This window comes from Gambusia affinis, linkage group LG12, assembly GCF_019740435.1.
Source record: "Gambusia affinis linkage group LG12, SWU_Gaff_1.0, whole genome shotgun sequence".
In the NCBI taxonomy this organism is placed as follows: Eukaryota; Metazoa; Chordata; class Actinopteri; order Cyprinodontiformes; family Poeciliidae; genus Gambusia; species Gambusia affinis.
The window spans coordinates 8692711-8718737 of record NC_057879.1 but is presented as its reverse complement, the minus strand read 5'-3'; the positions used below and the strand labels follow the sequence as shown (position 1 = coordinate 8718737).

Here is a 26027-nt window from a genome sequence, read left to right as displayed (position 1 = left end):
TGGAAGCTGAAGGTGCAATTTACAAATGAAGAGCTGCAGTGTCTCAGAAATGCTCTGGTGAAGTTGATCAGGCCTTACTGATGTCTTTATTGCCGTTATTTTCTGTCGATATAAACCCACAGGACTGCAAAAATCATTTCATTTGCTAATAAGAAACGTTTTGACTACAAAATTGCTTTAGCAGACAGGCATTAACTTTAGCCAGTACAGTAAATGAACTTGTTTCTCTGTGTTTGCCACTTTAAGTAAGAAAGGAAGTACAGATATTTAAATACTTTCACTTTGCCTTATTTACCAGCTTGGTTTTTTTAATATGTGGAAAATGTAAAAGGGGGGATTTTGAAAAGCCTTCGCTTTTTAAGAAGTATCATTTACTTAAAAAGCAAAGTTCTCATCTTAATTAACAGTATAAAATTTAAATAATTTTTGAATTGGTCCACATGAGAAAAAGTGAAGATTGCTTTTTGTTAGAGGCTGGCTATATTGAAACAAATCCAGGTGACACGGTATCATTGTAAAGCCTCTTTAACTGCTTTATGATAATCTAACTCTGAAAAATGGAAATAGAAGCAGATTGTAGCCTGAACTATTTACTCGGTGCCAGTGGAGTCCTCAGTTAGTCCTGAAGGGATGCTAACTCACATGTTTTAGACCATTCCCTGTTTCAGCACACTTGAAGTAAATGGACTTTGGAAAACTTGATGACATGCTGAGAAGGTAATTCAGCCAATTGAGTCAGCTATGTTGGCACTGGAACACATGAAACACAGGGAAAAAGTCTAACATTTAAAACATTTTCCTCTAAAATTCACTGGTTCCACAATTATTAGCATCCTCTTTAAGCCAATAAGACATTGCTTGGTCTTCCATAACGTTTTACGAGTTTTGAGAGAGGCAATTTATTGACCATTCTTGCTTCCGCAATCTTTCTAGAGCACCATGAGTCCTGCATCTGCTTTTATACTTCCATCTCTATAGTTTATCCTACAGGGTTTCTTTATTAAATCTAGATCTAGGGACTGAAGTAACCAGGGAAGAAATATTGAATTTATATCTGATAAACCATCTTTGCCTTGACTTGATCACTATGTTTTCTTCATTGCCCCGTTAAGTTTTCCCAGGGTTTGATTAGCTCAGTAGATATTAATGTAACATTTCAAAGAATTATTGATGCTTAAGTTGTCCAATTCAGAGGAGAAACAGAACCACATCATCACATTTTCTTCCTCATGCTCAAAAATAAGCATGAGATGCACTTCCATATTTGTTTCATGTTCACGTTTGTAATGTTAGGACAGAAACAGTTTTTACACGACATGTAGATGCAGATACAATTTAAAGGTTGTGGTGCAGACTTGGTGACCTAATGTTGGCCCTCTTGACTGCAGTGATCTTTGTACCTTTTTATCCCCTTCCATCTCATGGTGGTTATTGTGTGGGTGACAAAATAAACTGAGTTGTTCTATTTCTAAAAAATAAAAACATTTGATTAGATAGGAGGTGAAATTTGAGTGAGATGATGAATCTGCTTTACAAGGCATATTTGTCTCATTTTTAACACATCTTTATCAGTGGTGTCAACAGTTGCAGAGGAGGCTCCATGTCAATATAGCACCACTGAATATCTAGAGGTTTCTTAATAAAAAAGTGCTAAGTTATGGCACATCTTTTCTAGGAAACATCCAACGTCTTTCATGTAACTTTCCAGAAAAAGCATGTGTGTCACCACTCTAGCTGAAAGTAGCTTCTTTAATGCCCTCTGTAGATCAGCCTGTACATTGACTGTAGAGATGATGACTCACTAAAGGTTGCAGAAAAAGTACCATTTGTATGTGAAGAAGTTATGAGATTCAAAAATGCTGGCTCATTAATTGCAGCACTTTGACTGCTTTGTTATGTTTCTCTGCAATCTGACTCTGTGAAATTGGACCTCTGTCTTATTAAGAAGCTCCTGCTCTTTCTGGCACAACAATGCTTCTCCAATATGTTGTTTCTTAGAAGCAATGCACTGAGAAAGAGGGGTTTTTTTGGAAATAGGAGGCCCTGAATGGCCTCTAGGGAAAATCAAAGGATTCCTCAAACATGCATTTCAGGTGATGAACCCAGACCATTTCTCTGCCCTCATCATTCCTGGCTGACCTCTTGCTCTTGTTCACTGTTGCATGTTACCAGTACTCTCTGACCTTGAAATGGCATGAGACAAAGTCTACAACCCACAAACGTTGCTCAGGCAGTGGAGCTCATCCAACATTACACATCATTGCAAGTTGTAACAAGGTTTGCTGTGTCAGTCAACATAGGGTCCGGAGCACGGAGACAACAGCAGACAGACCAGTATACCAGGAGATGTAGAGGCCGCAGTAGGAAGGGAACAACCCAGCAGGACCACCGCTTCTTTCTTTGTCCAAGGAGGAACAGGGGGAGCACTGCCAGAGCCCTGCAATATGACCTCCAGCAGGCCACTAATGTGTGCGTTTCTGCTCAAATAGTCAGAAACAGACTCCACGAGGGTGGCGCGACGGCCCTACGTCAATGAGCGGGGCCTGTGCTTACAAGCCAACGCTGTGCCGAACGACTGGCATTTGTCAGAGAACCCCAAGATTGGCCAATTCACCACCGGTGGTTCTTTCTCTTCACGGACGAGAGCAGGTTCACACTGAGCTCATGTGACAGACGTGACAGTCTGGAGACGCCGTGGAGAACGTTATGCTGCCTGCAACATCCTTCAGCATGACTGGTTTGGCGGTGGGTCAGTAATGTTGTGGGGAGGCTTTTCTTTGGAATCCCCCATGGCCTCCTTCTAGCCAGAGATACCCTGACTGACATTAGGTACCGGGATGAGATCCTCAGATCTTTTTGTGAGACCCATAATGTAGTGGAGTGAGCCGTGGATTCCTTCTGCTGCAGGACAATCCTGGGTTTCATTTGGCTGAAGTGTGTCACCAGGTCCTGCATGATGAAGGCATTGATGCTGTAGGCTGGCCTGCTCATTCCCCCAGACATGAACTCAATAGAGTACATCTGGGACCTAATGTTTTCCTCCATCCAATAACTCCACTTTGTCCATTCCCTCATCAGGACCGTGTCCAGTTATTGTAGGGAAGTCATAAAGGCCACACACACTCCTGTGTGAGCCCCATTCTGACTTGTCTTGAGGAATTTCCATTGATGCTGAATCAGTCAGTGATGTGATTTTTTTCCACTTTTGAGTACAATTCTAAATCCAGGTCATTATTGGAATAACAATTCAGATTTATATTTGTTATTTTTATGTTGTTTTGTTCTCAGCGCATTCCACTGTGTAATAAATGAAGATTTGCATCTGAAATGTTACATTAATTGCGATGTATCTTAGCATTGCTAAGCCAATGCTAAGATATGTTAGCATTGACTTTATTTTTGGTTTTTAACTATTTAACAAGATAATAAAAGTACAAGAAAGGGGAGCTTGAGGAAAAAATTCTGAAAACTGCTTTTTTTTCTTTCCCAAATGGCTCGTTATTCTTCCTACGTATGTTTGTCAGCAGAGTAAAAAAAAAAAGCTTTAACATGTGATGCTGTGATTTTGTTTTCAGTCTTAGATTCTCTCTATAGCATGTTCACACTTATCTCACGCAATCCTTCCCAGAAAAGAAGCCACACACACTGCAGCAAAGGGGAGCAAGACACACTGGGGAATACAAAAAGGGGGTAAGAAGTTTCGCCAAAAGACCTTAAATCAAACTTTGGGGTTACGAAAGAAAACGGGGGAGAAAAAAAAAAGGCATAAAGGTGAAACACGGAGAAAAACATTTTGAACATGTAAAGTAATTCGAAGGAAAGGGGCAAGAGGCCAACAGGCAGAGCACACAGTTTGGATGTATATGGGCTGAATTAGCCGCTACACATGCGATTTTATTTTCAACATCCGCAAGTATCCTGCTCTTTTTATCCTGGCTGACAGCTCATTCATCTCTCCAAGACTATTACTCTTATCCCTCTCAGGCTGCTGCATACTCTTTGTATTTCTTATATAAACGGAACCTGAAAAAAGCTTGAAACCATGTGGTGCCTGGTTCGACAAAATGATGACGTGAAGAGAAATATGCGCAATGCTTTTATGAAAGCTGAAAGCTTCAGGAGAAGATCCTCTGTCTTCGTTGGGCGGATATTTAATCAGTAAAATTAAAAAAAAGAAATATGTGGGGTTTTTTTTGTTTTCAGTCTTCTACTGTGCAAGTTATGTTGTTACCACAAGGTGGCGATATTCAATCAGGAAACGCTACTGTGAGGGCGCTCCAGTGAAAGAGCAAGCTGCAGGCTGCTATCCTCAAACTGTGGCTCTTATTAGATTACCAGCTGGCACTGTCTGTCAGTGAACCCCAAGAAACTATGATGTTGTTGTTAGCAGAATAAACTGAAAAGAGCAAGAGAACTCTACACTGTAAATCCCGTAAGACAGAGTTTGCGCTGTAGGAAACGTTCAAAAGCCCCTAAAGCAAAACAGCTGATTGCACGAGTACTCCCGTTTCTCCGTGAACCTATTTTGTTTGTTTGTATGTCTTCAGGTTCCGCCTGTGGGCTGTAGACAACACAGGACGGCGTTCCAGTCCAAGTGAGGTCACCATCAAGACTCCATGTCCGACTGTGGATGATGTCAAAGCGCAGGGTGAGAAATGAGGCCGAATGGGTTCACAACCAGCTCGCTGAGATTAATTTTGTTTGTCACGTGAATAATTGTGCAATTAAGCATTTTTTTTTTTTTTTTTTTTTTTAACAGTGTGTCAAAGTTAGGGTCTGTGTAACATATTGTTTATTCAGAATATCCAGTGCCTTGTAAAAGTATTCGCACCATTGGGGCTTTTTCACATTTTGACTCAAAACGACAAAATTTAATTTACCTTATCTTAATTTTACATGATGAAGCAAAACGTAGGTTGTAAAACAGAAGGACAGAACTTTATGGCTTTCACAGCTTTTACAATCTAAATCTCAGGCAGTGTGATATATATTTGTCTTCAATCCCACCTGAGTCAATACTTCACAGAACACAGAACAGTTTGCTAAAGGTAATGCAGTAAAATATCAAGATTTACTGCAAGTAAAGATGCAAAAGATATTTGGGGCATAAATTTACCAGCATTGCACACCTAAGAAAACATTTTTTTTTTTTTAACTATGAAAAATAAATCTAGCTCAGACAATTTAGATTAATCAGTTTTCAAATCTTAACAATGTTCTGGCCTTTGATTGAGTCATTGTAACATCAGAATATGCTTTGATATAAACCAGAGAGGCTCCAATGGACATCTTAAAGAATTTTATGGATGAGTCGAAAGTCTATATGTGTAACAAAAATAATCAATCTCGCCACAGAATTCTTTGGTCAACAAAAACATCAAGAGCTCAGCCATGGACTTTTTTTTTTTTTTACATTTCATGTGGCTCTGAGGAGCACTCTGTTGCTTTTTGTTGTATCATGGACGTATCACGAATCCCTCTCGCAGCTTGGTAAGACGATCTTAGTGCAATTATTTTTGTTGTTCAAAATGCTTGTGCTTGCTTTCATAATGCAGTTTCAAATTGGAAACCATTTTTACACTTAACCGATTAGATTTGGTTAAATGTAAAAACTGTTTGTTTTTTTAACGACGAAAATTATGAAATGTTACAAGCCATGCATGTCGTACAAATGGAACAGACACAGAGTTACACTCACCATCCAGCGCTGGGCCGCACTTAGCAAACCTTAGGATTCAAGTGAAGCAGATCATAGCGCGAGTTTAGCTTTTCTCCGCAAAGAGTAGTCTAATCAGTTTCAGTCTGTTTACGAATGACTGGCGACCAGTGATGGCATAGTTACTTTGAAAAAGTAACTTTAATCGGACTACTGATTACTCCTTGAAAAAGTAACTTAGTTAGATTACTGACTACTTGATTTGGAAAGTAACTAAGTTACACTAAAAGTAACTTTTTAGTTACTTTCAGCAGCTGCTAACAACAACGCTCTGCCTCCTGTGAAAATCACATTGAGCTTTGTACTTGTACTTAATTGTAAGCTATTTTATAATGGTAACATCAACAATGTGTCTCCACTGATAAGGCTGAACTGAAGAGGAGATTGTAGAAAAAACAGTACAAAAAATAAAAAAACGTGAGTAATTTGTGTGGTCCACTGTTGTCTGGAAAACTCCAAGAAGGATTTTTGACACTAATCTTAATATTAATAATCATAATCGCGTTAAGTTTCCATTATAATCATTGCCAACTACGGACACGTTCATTCGTGGCTATTTTCACGTTTATTGCGCTGTTCACATTGGTCTCGATGTTTGCAGTTTTCTGGAGCGCAACGCGAAGCTCAACGTCATTCAGAGGTAATATATTAACTTGACATTAACAAAGACACAGCGGGACGGATCATCCGGGAAATGATGAACAGGGAGAGACTGAGTAAGATTACCTTAATGACGGACAAATTCTGGGATTTATTATGAGTCTCTGCTTATTCCAAAGCCCAAATGAGCAACTTCACGTTCAAAAACGAGCCCAAAAAGGCGCAACCCGCCACTAATTAAATTTGCAAGCGACTTAAAAAAAAAGAGCCCAAAGCCGCTTATAATACTCGGACTTGGGGACAGAAATTCTAAATTGTTCCAGTTTTTCCACCAACAAAATGCGCATCTCCCTCCATTGTTTACATTTCTGTCGCATAGAGACGTCGGTCACTCGACAAGACTCGTAGAGGAAATACGATTAAATAACAAAAGAAGATAGTAACGCACAGTAATGCAAAAATGATTTTGATAAGTAACTGTAGTCTGACTACTGAATTTGAAATAGCAACGCGTTAGATTACTCGTTACTGAAAAAAGTGGTCCGACGTCAGTAACGCATTACAAATTAACGCGTTACTGACATCACTGCTGGCGACAGACACACACAAGCATGGTCGTAAGCTGCAGCGTGTGCGTGTAAGCAAATAAAAGAGATAAAGGAAAACACAGAATCCATAAAAGTTCGTACAATATGAGTATTATGTTTATGCAGTCATGTTTGTACAATACACTTCCGTAGTAAATAAAACGGTTTTCAATCAGCTTGTTTTGCACCGCAGAGTTAAGAATATATAAACACGTTTTCACAGTTAAATTAGACATTTTAAATTTACATTTGTGACTGTATCCAAAATAGACCAAGGGCATAATAGCTTATTGCAAGGGTATGCAACAATTAAAAGGAAATGCAATACTTCAAAAACGCAAAAGAAAACGATGTTTTCTTTCTTTTTTTTAATAAATTCATTCATGTTCAATGTGACGCAATTATTTTATTTTGGTTCAAAATAAAATAATTATTTTTCAGTCTGACACAAAAGCCGTGGCATACGTCAAGGAAGCAAGAAGTTGCCGTTATTAAGCCGTAGATGGCCGTGGCACCCCGTGGCCAGGTTGCGGCAGGCCACTGGCTGATTTGGCACACTATGCTGCTGGACCGTGGCTGCTGGACCGTGACACACTATGCTGCTGGACCGTGACACACTATGCTGCTGGACCGTGGCACCCCTGCTACTGCAGCGATCTGCCAGTAGCAGATCGCTGCAGCCCGTGGCACCTAAGGCAGCTGACACCGGAAGTGCCGCGGCAGCTCTTGCAAGGCGCCAGTATGAGCGACTGTCAAACAAAGTCGCCGATCAGCTGAATAGAGGAATCATTGTTGACGCTCCAGCTGATCAAAACTTCAATCCAAGCTGCAGTTAAGATGATTTTATTTTCCTCAATATCATCAAAATCCAAGGCAGAACATCAGTGGATAACAGTTATTCGTGTCCAAAAGCAGCATTAATAACGGATCCGCAGGTTTTAACAGTGATCAAAGATGGGGGGGAAAAAAATCATACAAGCTTAAAGCGGTCAGCAAAAAGTAGACTTCCCCCATCACCCACTCACTAAAGTCATCAGGTGAGCCTCCAATCAGCAGGCTACTTGCTAACATGCTTAAGGTGCTGTACTGGTATTAGCTAGTCATCCTTCAGCTAACATAACCTGCATCCAACAGCATAACTCAACTCAGTCGTTTAGTTTTGGGGAAAAACTGTGCAAAGTTCTTTGCGTCCTTCTGGTTTGCTGCCATGATTCTAATACACACCTGAGTATCTCTGCACAGCAGCAGCAGCAGGTCTCCTTCGCTGCCGCACAGGTGTAAAGCCGGTGCGAGCTTCTTAGCGCTAATGTTGCGTTTGAAGGCTGCTCGGAAAAACGGATTATGACTTGTTAACAACGGATTAAACCGTTTTAACTGCTGAAAAAAGTGACAGAAGACAATGATATGGGAAGTGTGGAAGTCCCTACTGTATCTAATTGATATAGGAATGACAGAGTGTTGGCCACTTCAAACGGCTTCCTGTCCGGGGGGGTTGGGGGGGGGGGGGGGGTGAGCTGATTCTGTGGACGGGCAATGCCCCCCAATGCTCGGGGCAGCGGTCACCTTTAAGGTGCATGAACACTTATGCAGGGCACTTCAACCTTTATTGTAATGAGCATGAAAATAGAGTGACCAAATGGATCACTAAATAGTTCTCAAAAGTTATGTTATGAGATAAATTAATTCCTGCCTGTTTGGAGCTATTTCTCAGTGTCATGTGAGTTCATAGTAGATGTCATGTGAGTTCATAGAGTGAGTCATAAAGTCACAGGCAGATAGTTTTTCCTCTCTGGATCAGGACTGTTTATGGTCACCGTATCCTACAATTCCTTGAGGATATTGACTATAAAAAAAAAATTCATCCCATCTCAGAAATTAAGCTGGAATCCTTGCCAACCCTCTGCAGCAATAACATCAGCTATTACAAAAATGCTGATTAATGCTGATCATTGAAGTGTGATCCTACTGGGCTTACACTGTTAATTTTAATGCCTGGAGAAGTATAAATGGTGTGAAATGTAATACTTCCAGTGTACTGGGTGACTTTATTACCATCCAGAAAAGGGAATAAGTTGCTAGCCTGACAGGCCATGAAAAGCTCAAAAATCTGTCTGAGTTGCAGAAAGCCTTTCCAACTTCAACTTGAACAATGATTTATGCTTTTTCAAATGGTGTTCTTAGTGGAAGTTGCACGTTAAAATAGCCTGCTGCATATCTGAAGATCTAAAAGTTGGCTTTGAGTAAGAAAAGGAAAGAGCTTCACAGCAACGCTAATGAAATACAGGAACAAAATCCAGACAGGCTTTTGAAAACTAAACATAATTGTGGGTGTTCGCAATGATCTCTGCTACTCCAGGGAGCACAAACTGGAATAAACACTATTTGAGAACTTAAACTTTTTTTTTTTTTTCCTTTGGCCATTGAGATACTAACAATGCTTACTGTTTAAAGCAGAACAACAAAACATTACTAAATCTTTAAAGTTTACATCAAAGTTATGTAATCAGAAACCAAGTTTCCTTCCACATGTGGTGTTTTCAGTCAAAGTCTGAAAAATGGGGGATGAGTATTATTCATCTTGGTCCATTTTCAGTGTTTAAGTATCTAAACATGCCCTCATTACTGTTTTAAGGAAAATAAACTAATTAGAAGCATAGTAGATTCTGTTGTGAAAAAACAAATTGCTGAGAACAGCAAGACAAGGCCAGTGGCAAATGTCCTGCTGTTGTCTGCAATGGTTCAGAAAATATGTTGACATATGACATTAAAGACAAAGATTAGGATGTGACAATAGGACAAGTATGTGAATGTTTCAGCATTTCGAAGGGCTGTTGCTCAAAACACCAAAACGGTAAAGATTTCACCTGTCTTTGGGTTTTCTTGAAGACTCTGATTGCTGTCTAAAATATTGCATGACTTGTAATGCAATTCATTATGTGTTATTGGAAGGACTTTCCAATAACACATAATGTCTTATTTGTTATTGGAGTAATAGTGATAGTCTTTTGTGTCTACACTGTTAGTGATAACTAAACACTAACACTTTAGTTAGTGTTTAGTCTTCTAAACACTAACTAAAAATTCTTAAATATTTAAAAAACCTCAAATAAATAAACAAGCAATGCTAAGCCTGGTGGGGGCGCAAGTAGGTCCTGGTGGCCCACCAGGCTTATAATACACTGGGGGAAACTCTGGCAATGTTATTACTGCCGTCATTACGGCAGTAATAACATTCAAACGTTCAAACTCTATAACTCTTTATGTACATTATTCAGTATAGACATCTGCCTATACTGAGACTCATCCCTGATGCATCATTAAAGATACTGTGATCTTTAATGATGTAAAGATACTTTTATACAGTTGAAACCAAATGGTTCAACACACTGTTGGTGGCTTTGCTTGCACAGTTTTTCAGCTCTGCCTGCAATTTGCTGATGAGTCTGAGGTTAGAGCTTTGGGATAATGCGACAAGCATGACTCTCTTCTTGACATGTTGGTTGATTTTTTTTTTGCTTTTCTCGTGAAAATAAGGAAGCGGCGAGTTTTGAGGGGTTGCCTTGAAGCCCATCCACACGTGTGCCTCCGTTTGATTGAAATATTGTGTTTTAACATTACCATGACATCTTCGTCTTGCATATCCATAATTGTTTATAAGTATTGTAATCTTAGCTTAGGTAAACTATTTAAGAAATTCTCTCATCAATTTGACGTTTAGGGGAAAATAAATCATTTAATTTCATTCATTTGAATCTGATACAGACAGTTTAAGGTCTTGATTAGATATCCCACATGTTGATGACAAAGTAAGTTAGAGTTTGTTTTGACTTCAGATTGTATGCGTTCCTTTAGAAATTGCGGACAAGATCTACAATCTGTTCAATGGCTACACAAGCGGGAAAGAGCAGCAGACCGCCTACAACACTCTCATGGACCTGGGCGCTCCCACGCTGCACCGCGTGCTTTACCACTACAACCAGCGCTACGAGAGCTTTGGAGAATTCACCTGGAGGTGTGAGGATGAGCTGGGACCGAGGTACTGCTCTCTTCTTACCTTCCCCCCCAATCATGATTCTCTTCATTTCCCTGCTGTACAAAAATTTAAGAGGTTTTAAAGTAAACCATTCATTCGTTTTGTTTCTTTTCATGCTGGATAGCTCTTGTACATGTATAGGAAAAGTAACTGAAAAACTAAGCCTATTGTTCCATCCGTCCGTCCATCCATCCATCCATCCATCCATCCATCCATGCCCCTGACAGCTTAGCTTCTCGGATCATCAAGACACTCAAACCTTTCCGCTACAATAAGGTGGCAGCCCACTGAGGGGCCCCCATGTTACGTTTCTTAAATGCCCACTTCTCTGACACAAAACAGATCAGACATACTGCATTCCTACCAGTAAATTGGTCATCAACTTCAACTGGATCGCTGATATGTGAGTAGAACATAAACTATACAAAGTGGTGTGGATCTGTCTTGATCCAGACTTCTGAAAAATACCTTAAGACTGAGCCATTGTACTAATGCGTAGACTATAGTTGAAAAATCTATTTTGTTTTGTTGTTTGTTTCTTCATCTATGAGTTGCCCTCCCACAAACAAAACTGTCACACCGAGTGGTGCAGTTGACACTAACGATGCCTTGAACAGTCACAGCATAACTCGCCAAGGAGATTGGCCAAGAAATGTGGCAACTTGACAAGCGTCTGTGTTGGATCACAGTTTGGCGAAAGCACTGCTCTGAAGTGAGGTTTCAGTGCCACTAATTCTTAAACGATGTAATGAGCCATTGAATCCTAGAAGTGTGTAAACCTTAAACACTGAATCCTTTGATTCCAGAAGTCAAACAACTGATTGATTTTGATTAACTTTCTTCAGATTTGACATCTGCCATTGGCAGATCTGATCTAACTACTCTACCTCCCACAAGTATTTATTTAAATTTATTATCCTAACTGAGCTAACTCACAATTCAGGTAGAATATCTTCTGGATACTCGGGTGGAAGGTCAGCACAACACCAGGCCTCTTGGTCACACAGTAAAGTTAATTTAAGTGTAACGTTCTGCTGCTGAAGGGCGTTTTCCAATGTAATCTGGATGACATGTCCTGCTAATACATGAAGTAGGTTCTCCTAAATAATGAATTGTTACAATATGGTGTCGCATTAGAATCACTGACTTATTATATTGAGATTTTATGTCCTATGACAAATCTAAATAGTAGAAGAAGAACTACTTGTGGTGTTTAAAAGAGTTTTCTTTTCCACAAAAAAAAGTCTTGCATGGATTTGTGCTCAAATCTCGATTGCCTGATGCCCATAAATAAAATCAGATGCTTCCTGAACTCACCCAAGTCATAAACGGAGTGAGAAACTTGCTGGACAAATGGCATCATATAAACCAAGCAACACACAAGACAAGCCAGGGATAAATGTTGTGGGGAGGCTAATGCAGGGTTTAAGTTTTAAAACAATATCCCAAATGTTTAATTTCTCACAATTCACCCCGTTGTTAAGCAATATAAATACAACCTCAAATTAATCAAGACATCCTCGTCCCGGCAAGAATAAATTCTTGTTTGTAGTTTGACGCAAGCCATGTGCACAAGAAGGTGCTCTGACAGATGAGACCAAAAATGAACTTTCTGACTTACATGTGAAATTAATATCTGAACACACCATCCCCAAGGAAGCTGAGCTGATGAGACAATGATTGGAGGGAAAACCTGCTAATGCCAGAAAAAGATTTGACATTTGACCATAAGGGGCTGGATACCAATGCATGCCACATTTTTCAGATTTGAAAAAAGAAAAGAAAAAAAAAGAAACGGACAATGATTCTTTTTCTTCTGCCACACAACTGTATGCTGCTCTCTGTTGGTCTACCACATAAAGTCCCAATAAAATGCAGAGAAAAGACTGATCCTAACAGCAGGAATGAGTTTAAGCGTTACTGGAACCCGGTTGTACACAACTTTGTTTTTGTTTGTTGCGTCTGAACACTCATCAGGGACTTGAAGAAGTGTCATAATGCTAAATATCAGCTCGCACGAGATCCAGTGTGTGTATCAAACAAAAATCCGATTTCTTTGCTCTTTTTCTTTTTTCCTCAAAATCAAGAACAAGATCCAAACAGAACAAAAACAGAGGTAATCCTATCTGAACCGAAGCATTTCCCTTTCATTTTTCAAACCAAGCTGTAATTCGTTCCAGCGTTATTACAAACATACCCCACCGACGGTCAGATCTCCATTACATCAGCTCATTCTAAGCCGTGCTGTGTCCGACTCTTTGTTTTGATTCTCGACACTGTGCAGATGTCTCTGCGTCTTCATGACCGCCGTCTGTGTAAATTGACATTTAAGGAGGACGTTCTGTCAAACGGGCTGGAAAAAACAGATTGTGTGACATCACCGCTTTTTTGTTGTTTTTTTTTTGTTGTTTTTTTTTTTACTGAAGCAACATCCAGCCAGGACAAGCCTCAGAGCGTCTCGGTCGTAAAGCACAAACAAACACTGCGAACGTGAAAGCGCCGCGTTATGCTTCCTAAACAGAGTCATGTGTTGGACATAAAATCCACTAATAAACAGACTTTGGCAGGTGAATCTGATTAGCGAAAGCTCCCCTAATTCTTTGTTTCTCTCTGCTTCTGTGGGTTCCCTCACTCTAAAATGAAAGCTTGTTTTTTTAATAGGAACCATGTTGGAAAAGGTTAATGTAGCAGAGGGAGTTTCCTCTGAAGTGTTCCATTAAAATGCACTTAGATTAACAACCCCACAATTTGGTTAAAGGGAGCAGTGATTAATGTTAATACAAACACCCCGGTGGAGTGCATTCAAGGTAAGGCCTGACAACAAACTAAGGAAGCATAAACATGTTTCAGCTCGGCCAAGTCATCAAATGTGCTTTAGACTTTCCCTATTTGCTGGGAGAAACGACTTAATGCTACACATGGTTATTTTTTAACAAGCAGGCAGGCCAGATGAGAGGTTAATGGCCTCACAGTTTCACTGCGTACAAGCACCCCACGGTGTCAGTCTCTTAATGACTGACATTATTTCACTGCTGTGAAAAACAAATGCAGCAGATAAATGTTTGGACTCGAGTCAGGACCAAAAATGCTGCCAAGAGCATTTTTAGCAAATTTATTAGTCATGCAATGTTTCTGGCTTCTAAAGCATCCGCAACTGATGCGCGCCACATTGTGAAAAGAAGAAATCCTGAGATCACCTTGAACTCTGGAAGTGTAGCAATGTGAATTCAATTCAGACATTCAAATAATAATAATAATAAAAAATAAAAACAACTTTATTGATCCTATATTAAACTCACGTTGTCCAAGCCACTTCAAAGAGGTATTGTAAATGGTGATGGCTGTGGAAGGGTCTCCTATAGTGGTCTGTATTACAGCGGTTCTGAAAAAGCCTCTGATCAGACACTCTGAAGATGCTCAGGGTTGTCCATAATTTTCTTAATTTTTATGAAGGTTCCTTCTTTGCACACTAATTTCCTGCGGCTCCACAGCAGAATCAATCTTCTGTAATGGGTTGTTTAGCCGTTTTGTGCCCTTGGTTCTGATGCCGCTCTCCGAACAGATGATGGCAGAAGAGATTACGTTCGCCACAGCAAGGTTATAAAAGATGCACAACATCTTGCTGCAAACATCGAAAGACCTAGATTCCTAAATTAGAAACACTTATTTACAATACGAAACACACATCAATTTCCTAACCATTGATGAAGCCGTGTCAAGATTTCTTTTAGATGGATATGGTCCAAATCCATCTAAAAGGTCATCCTACAGCTCTGACCTGTTTGGAAACAGAAATGTATCTGATTTCCAAAAGTTTTTTGTTTTTTGTTTTTTTGCCGTAAGCTCTAATAATCTGTTTATTTCCTTTAGTCTTTTTTTTTTTTTTAGAAAGAAATGTGTGCGGAAAGTAAAATATAAGGTGGAAAATAAAGGTGCAGATTCTTAGAAATATCACTGAGGCAGTTAGCATTTTATTTTATCTTATCTTGAGCTTGTTTACAGCAATTGCTAAGAGAGGCAAACTGATGTAAATCCTCAGAAATTCTTTCGACACCCCATCATCATTTTCCCCAGCAAAGCTCCTTAGTGATAGCGTGGCAACCATTTTTACCTGGAAAGGATGAGAAGCCTAAGACAAAATAGCTTCTTTTTCCTCAGTAGACTCATTGCTTATTCATTTTTAGGTCATGTCTGTATACAGGGGAAAGAGGAATAAACTGAAAGCTCAAACACCAAGTATGATTGCCAAGAAGACAGGGGGAAAAAAAAACCTCACGGTTTGACTGTAGACACATATGGGAGGAGATTGATGACACTCTGTTATCAGTCATCATAAAAAATTTTTTTTAAAAGCCTTTCAGCATCTTTCGCAAAAGCAAACCTCACCACGTATGATAAATTTCAAACAAGTCAAGTGGATTCAGTGAAAAGTGAATAAACAATGTAGCAGCAGGTATTAAAAAAAATGATATGAAAAAACAGAAGATTTTATGAAGCCATAGAGAAGAGGGACGTTACACAGGTACAAAAGGAGCAACCAGACAGCCAAATTATAATAATTATAATAAGTCCAGAAACTTGGATTACTACCGGTACTTGAAAAATATGTTTCAACTCCAGCTGACCTCAAAAACCTTATTTGATTGCTGTCCATATAAAGGAAGATGAGGCCTGCACTAATAACAAGCTTAACTTGTCGTAACTTTGCACTTACAGTAGTTTGTATTTCTTGAAACCGCCTGGCGGTCAAAGTACGCCGGACATAAAACCCTGCACTGACCAAAGCAGAGTTACATACTTGGAGGGAAGAAGGATAAATAGTCAGCTTAGTTAATAAGACTGCCTTCTCTTTTGTTGTCCTGAGTCAGTGGAGTATTTTGCCAAATGAGATTATGACAATATTGGCTGTTGTCTTAAACACATTTGCACTCAATAATGATAAAGACATGTGAGTAAAGCAACAGCTTCCCTAAGTGCATGTAGGCTTATTGTTTGAGTTCAGTAGGATGTGAATCATGATGTACTGGACATATGTACAGAATGCAAATATTTGTAATTAATTTTCATCCTGGTTTGTCATCATTGTTACGTTGAATCTGACATTTAAAAATGTCGCATTTTGTTAATTATTAGTGGACGTTTTCCTAAAGATCTTCTTAGCTTCTTCGTTTTGCTTAGTTCTTAAGTTACCACTTCTTTCAACCAGCAAATATTTGACGTACTACAGAGACTAAACAGGAATACAACCTCATGCACAAGGGATAAGTTTCGACTTCCAGCGTCCGCTCAAGTGTTATTCAAAGAAATCCTAAGTTTCCTGTCAGGAACAATGATAAGGAAAACAGATTTTGCATCAGCAAGTCCAAATATAGATAGCAGAGATTTAGCACAGACTGACTCAATGTACATTGCTATAAACAAACTGAGCATTATTTACAAAGGAATAAAAAAATGTGGGCTGTTCCATTGTTGTTTCAGATATTTAGATATGCCAAAAGAAAAATCTAATCAAATCTTACTGACGAGACTGGTTGGCATTTTGCACAGGATGATTTTGCTGCTTCTTTTTTTTTTTTCCAGACAAACATTGCATGATGTTTTTAACCCAAACCAAAGCGTCTCTGAAGCTCCTCCGAGGGCCAGCGCTTGTCATCGCCAAGGGAGCATGTATCATTTTATAGTTGGCTGTTGACTTAGACGAGATGTTTTTGGGAGGGCTGAAAGAAAATCCTCAGCCCTGGTTGTTTCAGCTCAGTCCGTGTCCTTGGTCGGACTCTCTGGCCTTGATAAATTGAAATTGCTTATTTTCTTTCTGTTGTTGGTTTACAATCTCTCTAATCAGCTAAACCTGCGTTAATAAATGTTGTTGTGGTTGGAAGAGGTTTCAAAAAAATCCCAATCATAATCACAGCGGTTCGCTTTGCCTTTAGACTTTTTAAAGCCAAATGAAGGACAGAAACGCCCACAAAGTCAACGTGCAAGTGCCTCCTAGCTGTTAGTTCAGCTGTGATTGATTGGTTTCTACGATACGAAAGAGTCGACAAGAATGTAGCATTATTTATATACTCGACCGCCTAATAAAAATATCTCATCGTTCATATCGAGGCGTACTGTTGAGGTTACTCCACCAGTTCTGCATCCAGACAGGAGGTCCAGCATCCATGAAACGCGCTCGTCGTCGACTTTATTGCATTTGTCCAATCGGTTGTTAACAGAAATGATAAATGAACCGATCTCATGGCAGCAGCTCGTAAGTCTGACAGCTACTTCCAGAAGATTAATGCAGCATGTCACACAGCTGACATGATTGCCGGCGGGTTTCTTGAACGCGACAATGAGTTGCTTGTTCTCCGACGACCTCCACCGTTACGCAATCGAGCATCTTTAGGATGTGGTGGAACGGGAGATTCGTGATATGTTTGTACAGACGACAGATCCCTACTCTGTTATTTTCTGGAGTCAAAATTGCATGAAATTTTAGGCCTGGTTAAGTTTTTTTTTTTTTTTTTTTTAGGCCCGTGCTTTATCAGCCAGACAAATATTTTCCACTTCTATACATGCACAAGGATTTATGATGACAACCGTTGCTATTTTTGAGTGTTTCTGTGATTTCCTGACAAATGAAAGCATAACAAACCACAATTTTTTTTTTTTTTTTTTTTTTTTTCATTTAAAGCAAATAATTATCTCAGTTTCCTCAGACCGCTGAAATCTGTGGTATAGTATTGGGATCATAAAAAGGGAAAATGATACAAACTACAGTTTGAACGTGGGCGCCTTTCTCCGTCTAACCGGACGGCATCGTCAACTTCTGTATCTGCCGAGACATAAAGCACATCTAAAGCTAAAGATGTATCTAAACATCGTTAAACTTCAACACTTAAAGTTGTTTACTCTGCAAAATCAGCTACGAAAGCATAATATAATCTGTAGTTGTTACTTCAAGTGACTCACTGGATCAAATATGAATTGTAGAGTTTGCTAAGAGATACAATGAAACTTGGCAGGTTTGATCGAAGCTACCTGTGTGACTGAAACAGTGATGGAAAGGTTGCACTTCTTTTTTTGCAGCGATAACACATTGTGAGGTTTTAATAACTGAAGTGAAGACTACACCCGGGAGTCAATGTGGGAGAGACAGTTGACCGTGTGGATAGAGCACCAGGTCAACACAGAGATACCGAGGCAAACAGCTGTTCACACAAATCCAGCTCAGATTCAGTCACTACTTGTGGTTTTGTGCTGTTAGAGGAAGCTTTAGTACCTGTAGAAACGGCCTTGTGGTCCTCAAAGAAAGTCCCCAGCTGAGATCTACACAGTTTTTTTTTGTGTTGTTTTTGGCTTTTTTAACACTGTTACCCAACACGCCACCATGCAGTCCTCAGCAAAATCCAAAAGTGAGGGGGGAAAAAAATGTTTTAAAAAAATTTGCGGGTTATCGTGCAAGTGTGAGCTTGACAAGCGGATATTAGCTTGCCACAGTGACTGGCAGACATCGGTTACAAATAAAAGCCATCTTTCCTCACTCACTTCTGATGTCTGCTTTTATTCCACAACAGAGTTCAGATCCAGATCAGGCTTTCATCCAAACCAGAACATGTCTCACGTATTACTGCACGGACATTTGAACATTAGCAGCAAGCGGACACAGTAGTACCAAGCGCTCGTTTTGAACTGATGTGACCGCACGTTCGTCTGAACGTTTGTGTTCATCGTCTTCCAGCCGTGTCTCACAGTGGATAGCATTAGAGATTATAATGCCCAGGAGTTTTCATCTCCTTTCAGTTTGCTGTGTGCTAGTATTTGGGACTCCGTTACGCCTTTCAGATCCAAACACACTCAGAACCCTGGTTGAATGACTCCATCTGTGTCCTGCGTCGCAACCGTCGGCTGGTTGACGAAAAGTGGGAAAAAAGTTGAGCTTCATATCTAAAGAAATCCACCATTGATACCTTTCTACATATCAGAGAGTTGTTAAGGCTGCTAAAATGGAGTTCATGTCTTCTCTAGTCTCTGATAACATCCACCAGCCTCAGGTTCTGTTTAGCTTTTAAAGCTCGAAAGGAAACCGTCACCCTTTCACTGTAAAGATTTTTTTTTTTTTTTGTCATTGACGCAATTTTTCCTCGCTCAGACCAAACTCGCTTGTTCCTGTTTCCACCAATTCAGGTTTTGCTCTTCGCAAAAGCATCGCTGGTCTTGACCAGCTTGAGCCAGTGTCCTTTTCCTCCCTCATAGAGGTCGATGAAAAGCTACAGCCAACAAATCGCCCTTCAGATTTCGCTCCTGCTCATTTTCTGAAAGATGTCTTCAATAAATCAGCTGTGTTTGCTCTAAAAAAAAAAAAAAGAAATAAGAGGCTTGCTTCAGAATATGTTCCATCTTCCCTTTAGACTGCAGGTCAACCTCTTGTCAAAAAAAAGGAGAGAATTGTAGATGAACGTCTAAACTTCCATTTCGGTCAAAGGTTTTGGAGAAGATTTTTTTTGTCAATATGGTGCTGTGTGGAGATTTTCTTCAGCAAAAAGAGAAGAACATCTATTAAAAGCAACAAGGTGTCGTCTTTTAAGTTGCGGCTGCAATGGAATGACTTAGGTCAAAGACTATTAATGCCATTGAACTGCCTGGTCAAAGGCCAGAAGGAAGTACGTTTCAGAATCTGTGCCGTCACTTAAAACATTCATGGACTCGTGATCTGATCTAACTGATGATGCGATATGTAGCCGAGAAGAATGAACAAAAGAAATTTCACACAGCATGCCATCCTTCTTTTATTTTCAGTTAAAAATATCTGAATAAACCATGTTTCGTTTTCCTTTTTCTAAGTAGTCACGACATACTAAGTTTTGGTGGTAATGTGAGAAAAAGTGAAAACACTTAAGAGGAGAGAATGTGTTTTTATTTTCCAAAGCGCTGTAGGTGACTTCAGTGCATATCTTCACACTGCGAGTTGCATGCGTTGCTCAGTCCCTTGATGTGTTGCACGTCTGGTGGCTCTGGCGCGTCCCGCAGACTTGTGGCTTGACAGAGTGGAAATGTTGCAATGTGGAGTTAGCCATTTGGCTGTACAAAAAGAAGAAACTGTGCATGGAATGAATGAAATCTCCTCTCGCTGCCATTTCCTGACCTTAGACAAACACCTGACAAGAGTTCGCCATGCGGGCCAAAAAAGACTGCATCAGGTCTGACGGTTATTTATTGCGCCCGGAGTCTTGTGAGATGTCTTTATGTGAACTCTGTGTATCATGTTTCCACAGGAGATGATTTTACAGCTGGCCTGGTTTGGCCAAACGACAATTTCAAGCATTTCATAGAGTCCCCTCGGCATTAGAGCCGTTTGGTTTCACACGGCCAGCTCTTCGCTTGCCATTAGAAATTCAGCTTTTCAGTCATTTTCCACTATTTAGCTGCAGTTACAGCGACTCAGAACTTGAGCCCGCCGGTATGAGCGTAGGGTGGAAGTTGGAAAGCGTCCCCGACTGTACAGCTTGCCCAGTGAGCGGCGTCAGGGAGGAAGCAGCGGTGGACACGCTAGTCTCAGGTTTTACAAAGACAGCCATGTCTTTATAAACCAGCTTCAGGGACGCAGTATGATGGATGAACTGTCTTAATGAACCAACCTGAGTTTCAGCCTGTCGGCAGCTTGGCAGCACATGAAATCAGAATGTTGGTTATTTTTTTGTTTGTTTTTTTATTTTATTTTCCCAGTCGCTTACTAATGTCTTTACCACTAGCAAAAATTCAGCAATTTGTCTTTTTATGAAACCGCTATTAACTTTTTAATTCACAATTTGACAATGGTGGTATCTGTTTGTCATATTCAAATTATGGCACCATATCCTGCCGGGACAGTTTGACTTGTTTTGTGTTTGTCTTTGCCATTTGGCTAGAAAGAGAAAATAAAAACCAATCTGGTGTTTCCAACGGGTTAGTAATAATGTGTGGGGGGTTCCCAGGGTACAGCCAGTCATAGATCTAATTAAACTCTACTGCTTTATCACAATGCTGTAGAAGATCATAAAGTTTATTTCAGTAATTTAGCTTAAAAAGTCAAAATTGCTTATACAGATAAAATCAGGTACTTACATTGTATAAAAAGGCATGTACCCTCAAATTTACATTTATTCCATTAGCTGAAGGCCAGAATAAACAAAAATAAGATTGGTTTTAGAATTTGTTTTTTCAATCTCAGAAATGTACATTTCCTTTTATAAACCAGAACTTGTTTGAAGCAATTTTTGTCTTTCCACAGTTTTGTAAGTCAACTTGGTTGTTGCCTACAAACCTGCTCAAAGTCTGATCACTAATTTTCCATGACACTTAGACTTAGGCCTTTCAAAAAACATTGACTTTGTTCTCATTAAGCCGCTTTGTAACTAACCTGGTGCTGTGATTCAGGTCAGTATCCATTTGGAAGACGCATTTATGCTCAATCCGAAATTTCCTGGCTGCTTTTTGAAGATTTTGCTTGGATGTTTCTACACAACCTGCGTTAGTCACGATGCCAAAAGTTTAAAGTGCTGAATACAACGGGCTGTTTGAAGGAAATCGCTTTTAGAGCTAATCGGAAAGCTTGTGTTGGACAAAATGATTAAATCGTTTGCCGGTACTCTTGAGTATTTTTAGACAGTCGTGCATCATCTCCATGTATTTAATCATACGTGCTTTTAAAGCCTCCATGTTGTTTGGCCCCAACAGGAAGGCGGGCCTCATCCTCTCCCAGCTGGACGAACTCTCTCTGTGGTGTAAGGGCCTCCTGCAGGAGCCTAAGATCGGCCTTCGCCGGATGTCCCTCAAGTTCCTGTCCTGCCGTTACACCGACACCAAAGCCTTTGGCCTCAACTGGTCCGAGATGGGCCAGGACGTACACAAGGCCTGTGACGAACAGACACTCACTGTCATGTACAACGACTACGGAGAGCCCAAGGAGCTCTAGAGGTTTGAGCTTCTAAGGGATCAGCTCAGTTTCCCGAGAAAACACAGATTTTACATACAGATGGCAAGGCGGCTGAGATTCACGTCTTATTTCGAAGTGCTGCCCATTATTTGAAATGAAATCTGCTCAGTTTACCTTTAATGATACTCAGAAACAAAGTGCTAATAATGTTAGCTGTTATTAGCACTGCTCTGTAGCAGCTGCCAGTCCCTGAGCTTTTGGTCAGTCTGTAAACTTTACTTCTTTATTATAATGAAGAGTTAAAATGAAAAAAAATCTTATTATGATTAAAATTAAGGAATAGCAACAGTGGCCTCTACAAGTTTGAACTTAGATAGATTTACACTGTTATATGTGGTTTATATTAAATCCTCTTAAGACAACAGTTTTCATCAACAATAATTCTCTAACTTGACCCAAATTAAAGTGTTGCTGTTGGCTAGCACCTACCAAATAATGAGATAAATAATACCACTTTTATTTATATTACATCGTGGCATTCCTTTTATCTGCAAAACAGACAAGTTAATTTTTCTTAGAGTTATCACACTTGAGAGGTCAATATAGAGTATTGTACATATGCATCTTAATACATTAGGACATCATCAAAAAGTTTCTTTATTTCAGTATTTCAATTTGAAAATTGAGACAAATTAATTCCATGTTCATTTTGATGATTATAGCTTACAGCTGATAAAATTCCCAAATTTGTTTGTTTAGCTGATTTGAAAATGACACTCGAGCAGTAAAAATCGAGAGTGTTAAAAGCGAAATGTAAAAATGTATGTCCATGTACCGTACAGTGAATGCATTCAATAGTTGGTCAGGTGTGATATGGAGGCAGTCTGCCTTTGGCTCTGTTGAGGAGGTCCAGGTTGCTCTAGTTGGTGTCTTTAAATTGTCCCATCATCTTTCTGCTTCTGCTTGGCATCGCTTCTTCATCCACTTGTTGTTATCCCCGCTGATTTCTTCACTTTTAATCGGCATATTTTTTTCATCCACTCATTGCTCCAATAATATGGCCTCTTGTATGTATCAGTATGTCTGATACTGTCCTGATTTGTTGCTGTGCCCAGCAGCTTTTTGCTGGGTTATTGTCAAGTCAATAAAATAACTTTTATTTTATTGCCATAATAACGGGGAAAACTCTTTCCCCGTTATTATGTAAGACATAATATTCCATTTTTTAAAAATGAAATAAAAGTTTGATTTTCCCATCTTCAGATTTCATTAGCTTTAAAGCTGCAGCATGTAACTTTTATGAAAAATGTGCTTTGTATGTGTTTGTTAAAACTGTCACTATGTTGTGACTGTATAAGACAGGTAATCTGTGGTTGTACTGCTATCTGCAGAAATACACCATTCGGTCAGCAACAACCAATCAGAGCCAGGAGGAGGAGGGTCTTAGCACTGTCAATCACTCTCATGTATATGCAGCTTTTGTAAAAGTTAAATACTACTTCAAACTATGAAACTAATCAAAATGATTGGAAATAAATACTTAGAATATCTTCACATTTGTGTAATAGGTGCATAATTAGGCATTTTAATGACGGCTTAATCCACTGAGGTGCATCAGTATATCTGATACTGTCCTGATTGGTCGCTGGGCAGAATTTTCTTTCTTTGGTGGGCCGCTGTATTGAACTATGCTGGTAGACAGTTAAAGAAAGTACATGGAAGAAGTGTGGAGCTATTTTAGAGATTAAACAAAAAGGTTTACACTGTACATAACATTGTCATGAAGTTTTAGCAACAATATATATATAACCTGAATGTAGTGTTGATACTTATTTACCGTTGTAAACTATTTGTTTGAAATAACTCAAACCCAAGCCGCGTTGACTTACTTCAGTAATAACTTTTAAAAAAAAGAAAAGTTTCTTAATCCTTTTAATGTTCAAACAACATCAATTTTAACCGGCAGTAAATCTACACTGAAGCTGCGAAACAACAGTGTCTTAATATTTAAAACATTTGTTTGTTTGTCATTTAACTGTAATGATTTGTTCTGGAAAGGATCTCATTTTGTGCTTGAAACAATTTGTGCTTTTCTTTGACTTCGTTTGTAATTTTAATAATACGTCTGAGGGCCATGTCGATGATTGATGTCAGAAAATTTTTTTTTTTTTTTTTACAAATCTAACGTGTGAATACTAAAATAAATGCCTGTAGATTTTTGTATAGATAATAATACATAATTACATCACGATTTAATCCTTTACTCCTGTATATACAATATACTCCTTGTGATATTTCACGGCATTGATGTGTGCTTTAGTCGATATCTTAATGAACCTACATATAAGTTGTGTATTGTAGTTTTTGCAAGATTGATGCACTGAGTTTGTCCCTGTGAGTGATATGATTGGAATTTGGGAACACTGACTTTTGGAGCACTTTGGGGTGAAATTAAGGATCATTAAAAAAAAAAGACAAAAAAACATCAGAAATCAGTTTTAATCTTCGAAAATGTTTCTGATCTGCATGAAATTCTGTTTATATGTGTCCCATAAAAAACTCTGAATTTTCATGTTGTCCTTTGCTACTTTACGCAAAAGAGGCCACACAACACTTTCCAATGACGTTTTTTCACAGCACTAATGGTTTGTCTATCAAATCTTTAATTTGTGCTCCACAGATATTCCTGCTCCTGTTTAACTGTCAGCTTTCTGTGACAGTATTGAGACCTGTGTTGCTAATTGTTGTTGCAGTTCTGATCTCAGTGCTCAGACTGCTGCCCAAATGTTTCATTCAAATAAAGTAACCCTTGAAAAATGTGCATGATTTGTGTACGTCATGTAAAACTATCCAGGTTCTGAGAGTTCATTGTTGCCAGATTTATGTACATTTAATGTAAAATTTCATTGGATTCTACAAAGCATTTTATGATTCTTTACTCCCTCCCCAATTTGCAATGCAGAGATTTTAGACAGTGGACCCCTTGTGTTTGTTGGGTTCGTAGCTAAAATCCCAAAAACTATGATAACATCCTATTTTAACAGTTTAGATACCAGATATGTATACTGTCCTCGGGCTGCCACCTTATTATGGTGGAGGGGTTTGAGTGCCCCAATGATCCTAGGATATTTGCTGTCTGGGGATTTGTGCCCCTGGTAGGGTCCCCCAATGGCAGACAGGTCCTAGGTGAGGGACAAAGCGCAGCCCGAAGACTCCGATTATGGAAAAGACCTTTGGACCTTGTGTTCCCTCGCTCGGACGCCAAAGCCCCACTCTGGAGCCATGCCTGGAGGGGGGGCATGATGGTGAGCACCTGGTGGCCGTGCTTTTTCCCCTGGAGCCTGGCTGGGCTCAGCCCGAAGAGGAAACATGGGTCCCCTTTCCCATGGGCCCACCACCAATGGGTGCGATGTGAGATGGGTGGCGGCCGATGGAGGGGGCCCTGGCGGTCCGATGCTCTGTTGCAGAAACTGGCTCTTGGAATGTGGAATGTCATGTCTCTGGTGGGGAAGGAACCGGAGCTAGTGTGTGAGGTCGAGAGGTTCCGGCTAGAAATAGTCTGTCTCACCTCGACGCATGTCTCTGGTTCTGGAACCAGTCTCCTTGAGAGGGGCTGGACATACTTCCACTCTGGAGTTGCCCAGGGTGAGAGGCGTCGGGCAGGAGTGGGCATACTTGTTGCTCCCCATCTCGGCTCCTGTACATTGGGGTTTACCCCGGTGAACGAGAGGGTAGCCTCCCTCCGCCTATGGGTGGGGGGACGGGTCCTGACTGTCGTTTGTACTTCGGGCCAAACGACAGCTCAGATTACCCACCCTTCTTGGAGTCCTTAAAGAGTGTACGGGAGAGTGCCCCTTCTGGGGACTCCCTTGTTCTGCTGGGGGACTTCAATGTTCACGTGGGCAATGACAGTGAGACCGAGATGGGTTTTCTGTTGTTGGACTTCTGTGCTCGTCATGGATTGTCCATAACGAACACCATGTTCAAGCATAAGGGTGTCCATATGTACACTTGGCACTAGGACACCTAGGCCGCAGTTCGATGATCGACTTTGTCATCGTTTCATCGGATCTGCGGCCGTATGTCTTGGACACTCGGGTGAAGAGAGGTGCGGAGCTGTCCACTGACCACTACCTGGTGGTGAGTTGGCTCCGGTAGTGGGGGAGGTTGCCTGTCTGACCTGGGAGGCCCAAG

General features: G+C 40.0%; 1 protein-coding gene across 6 annotated transcripts in view; it reads left to right on the top strand.

The window, feature by feature from the left end:
- The window catches only part of astn1 (astrotactin 1), a 342774-nt gene extending 318122 nt beyond the window's left edge, over positions 1-24652 (top strand). For all 6 annotated transcript variants that reach the window (XM_044133570.1, XM_044133572.1, XM_044133571.1 and 3 more), the window contains 3 exons: positions 4548-4648; positions 10756-10939; positions 21635-24652. In XM_044133570.1, coding sequence (XP_043989505.1) covers positions 4548-4648; positions 10756-10939; positions 21635-21872 — 523 coding nt within the window. In that variant the 3' untranslated portion in view covers positions 21873-24652. The remainder of the gene's footprint in view (positions 1-4547; positions 4649-10755; positions 10940-21634) is intronic.
- Positions 24653-26027: the final 1375 nt, after the last annotated feature.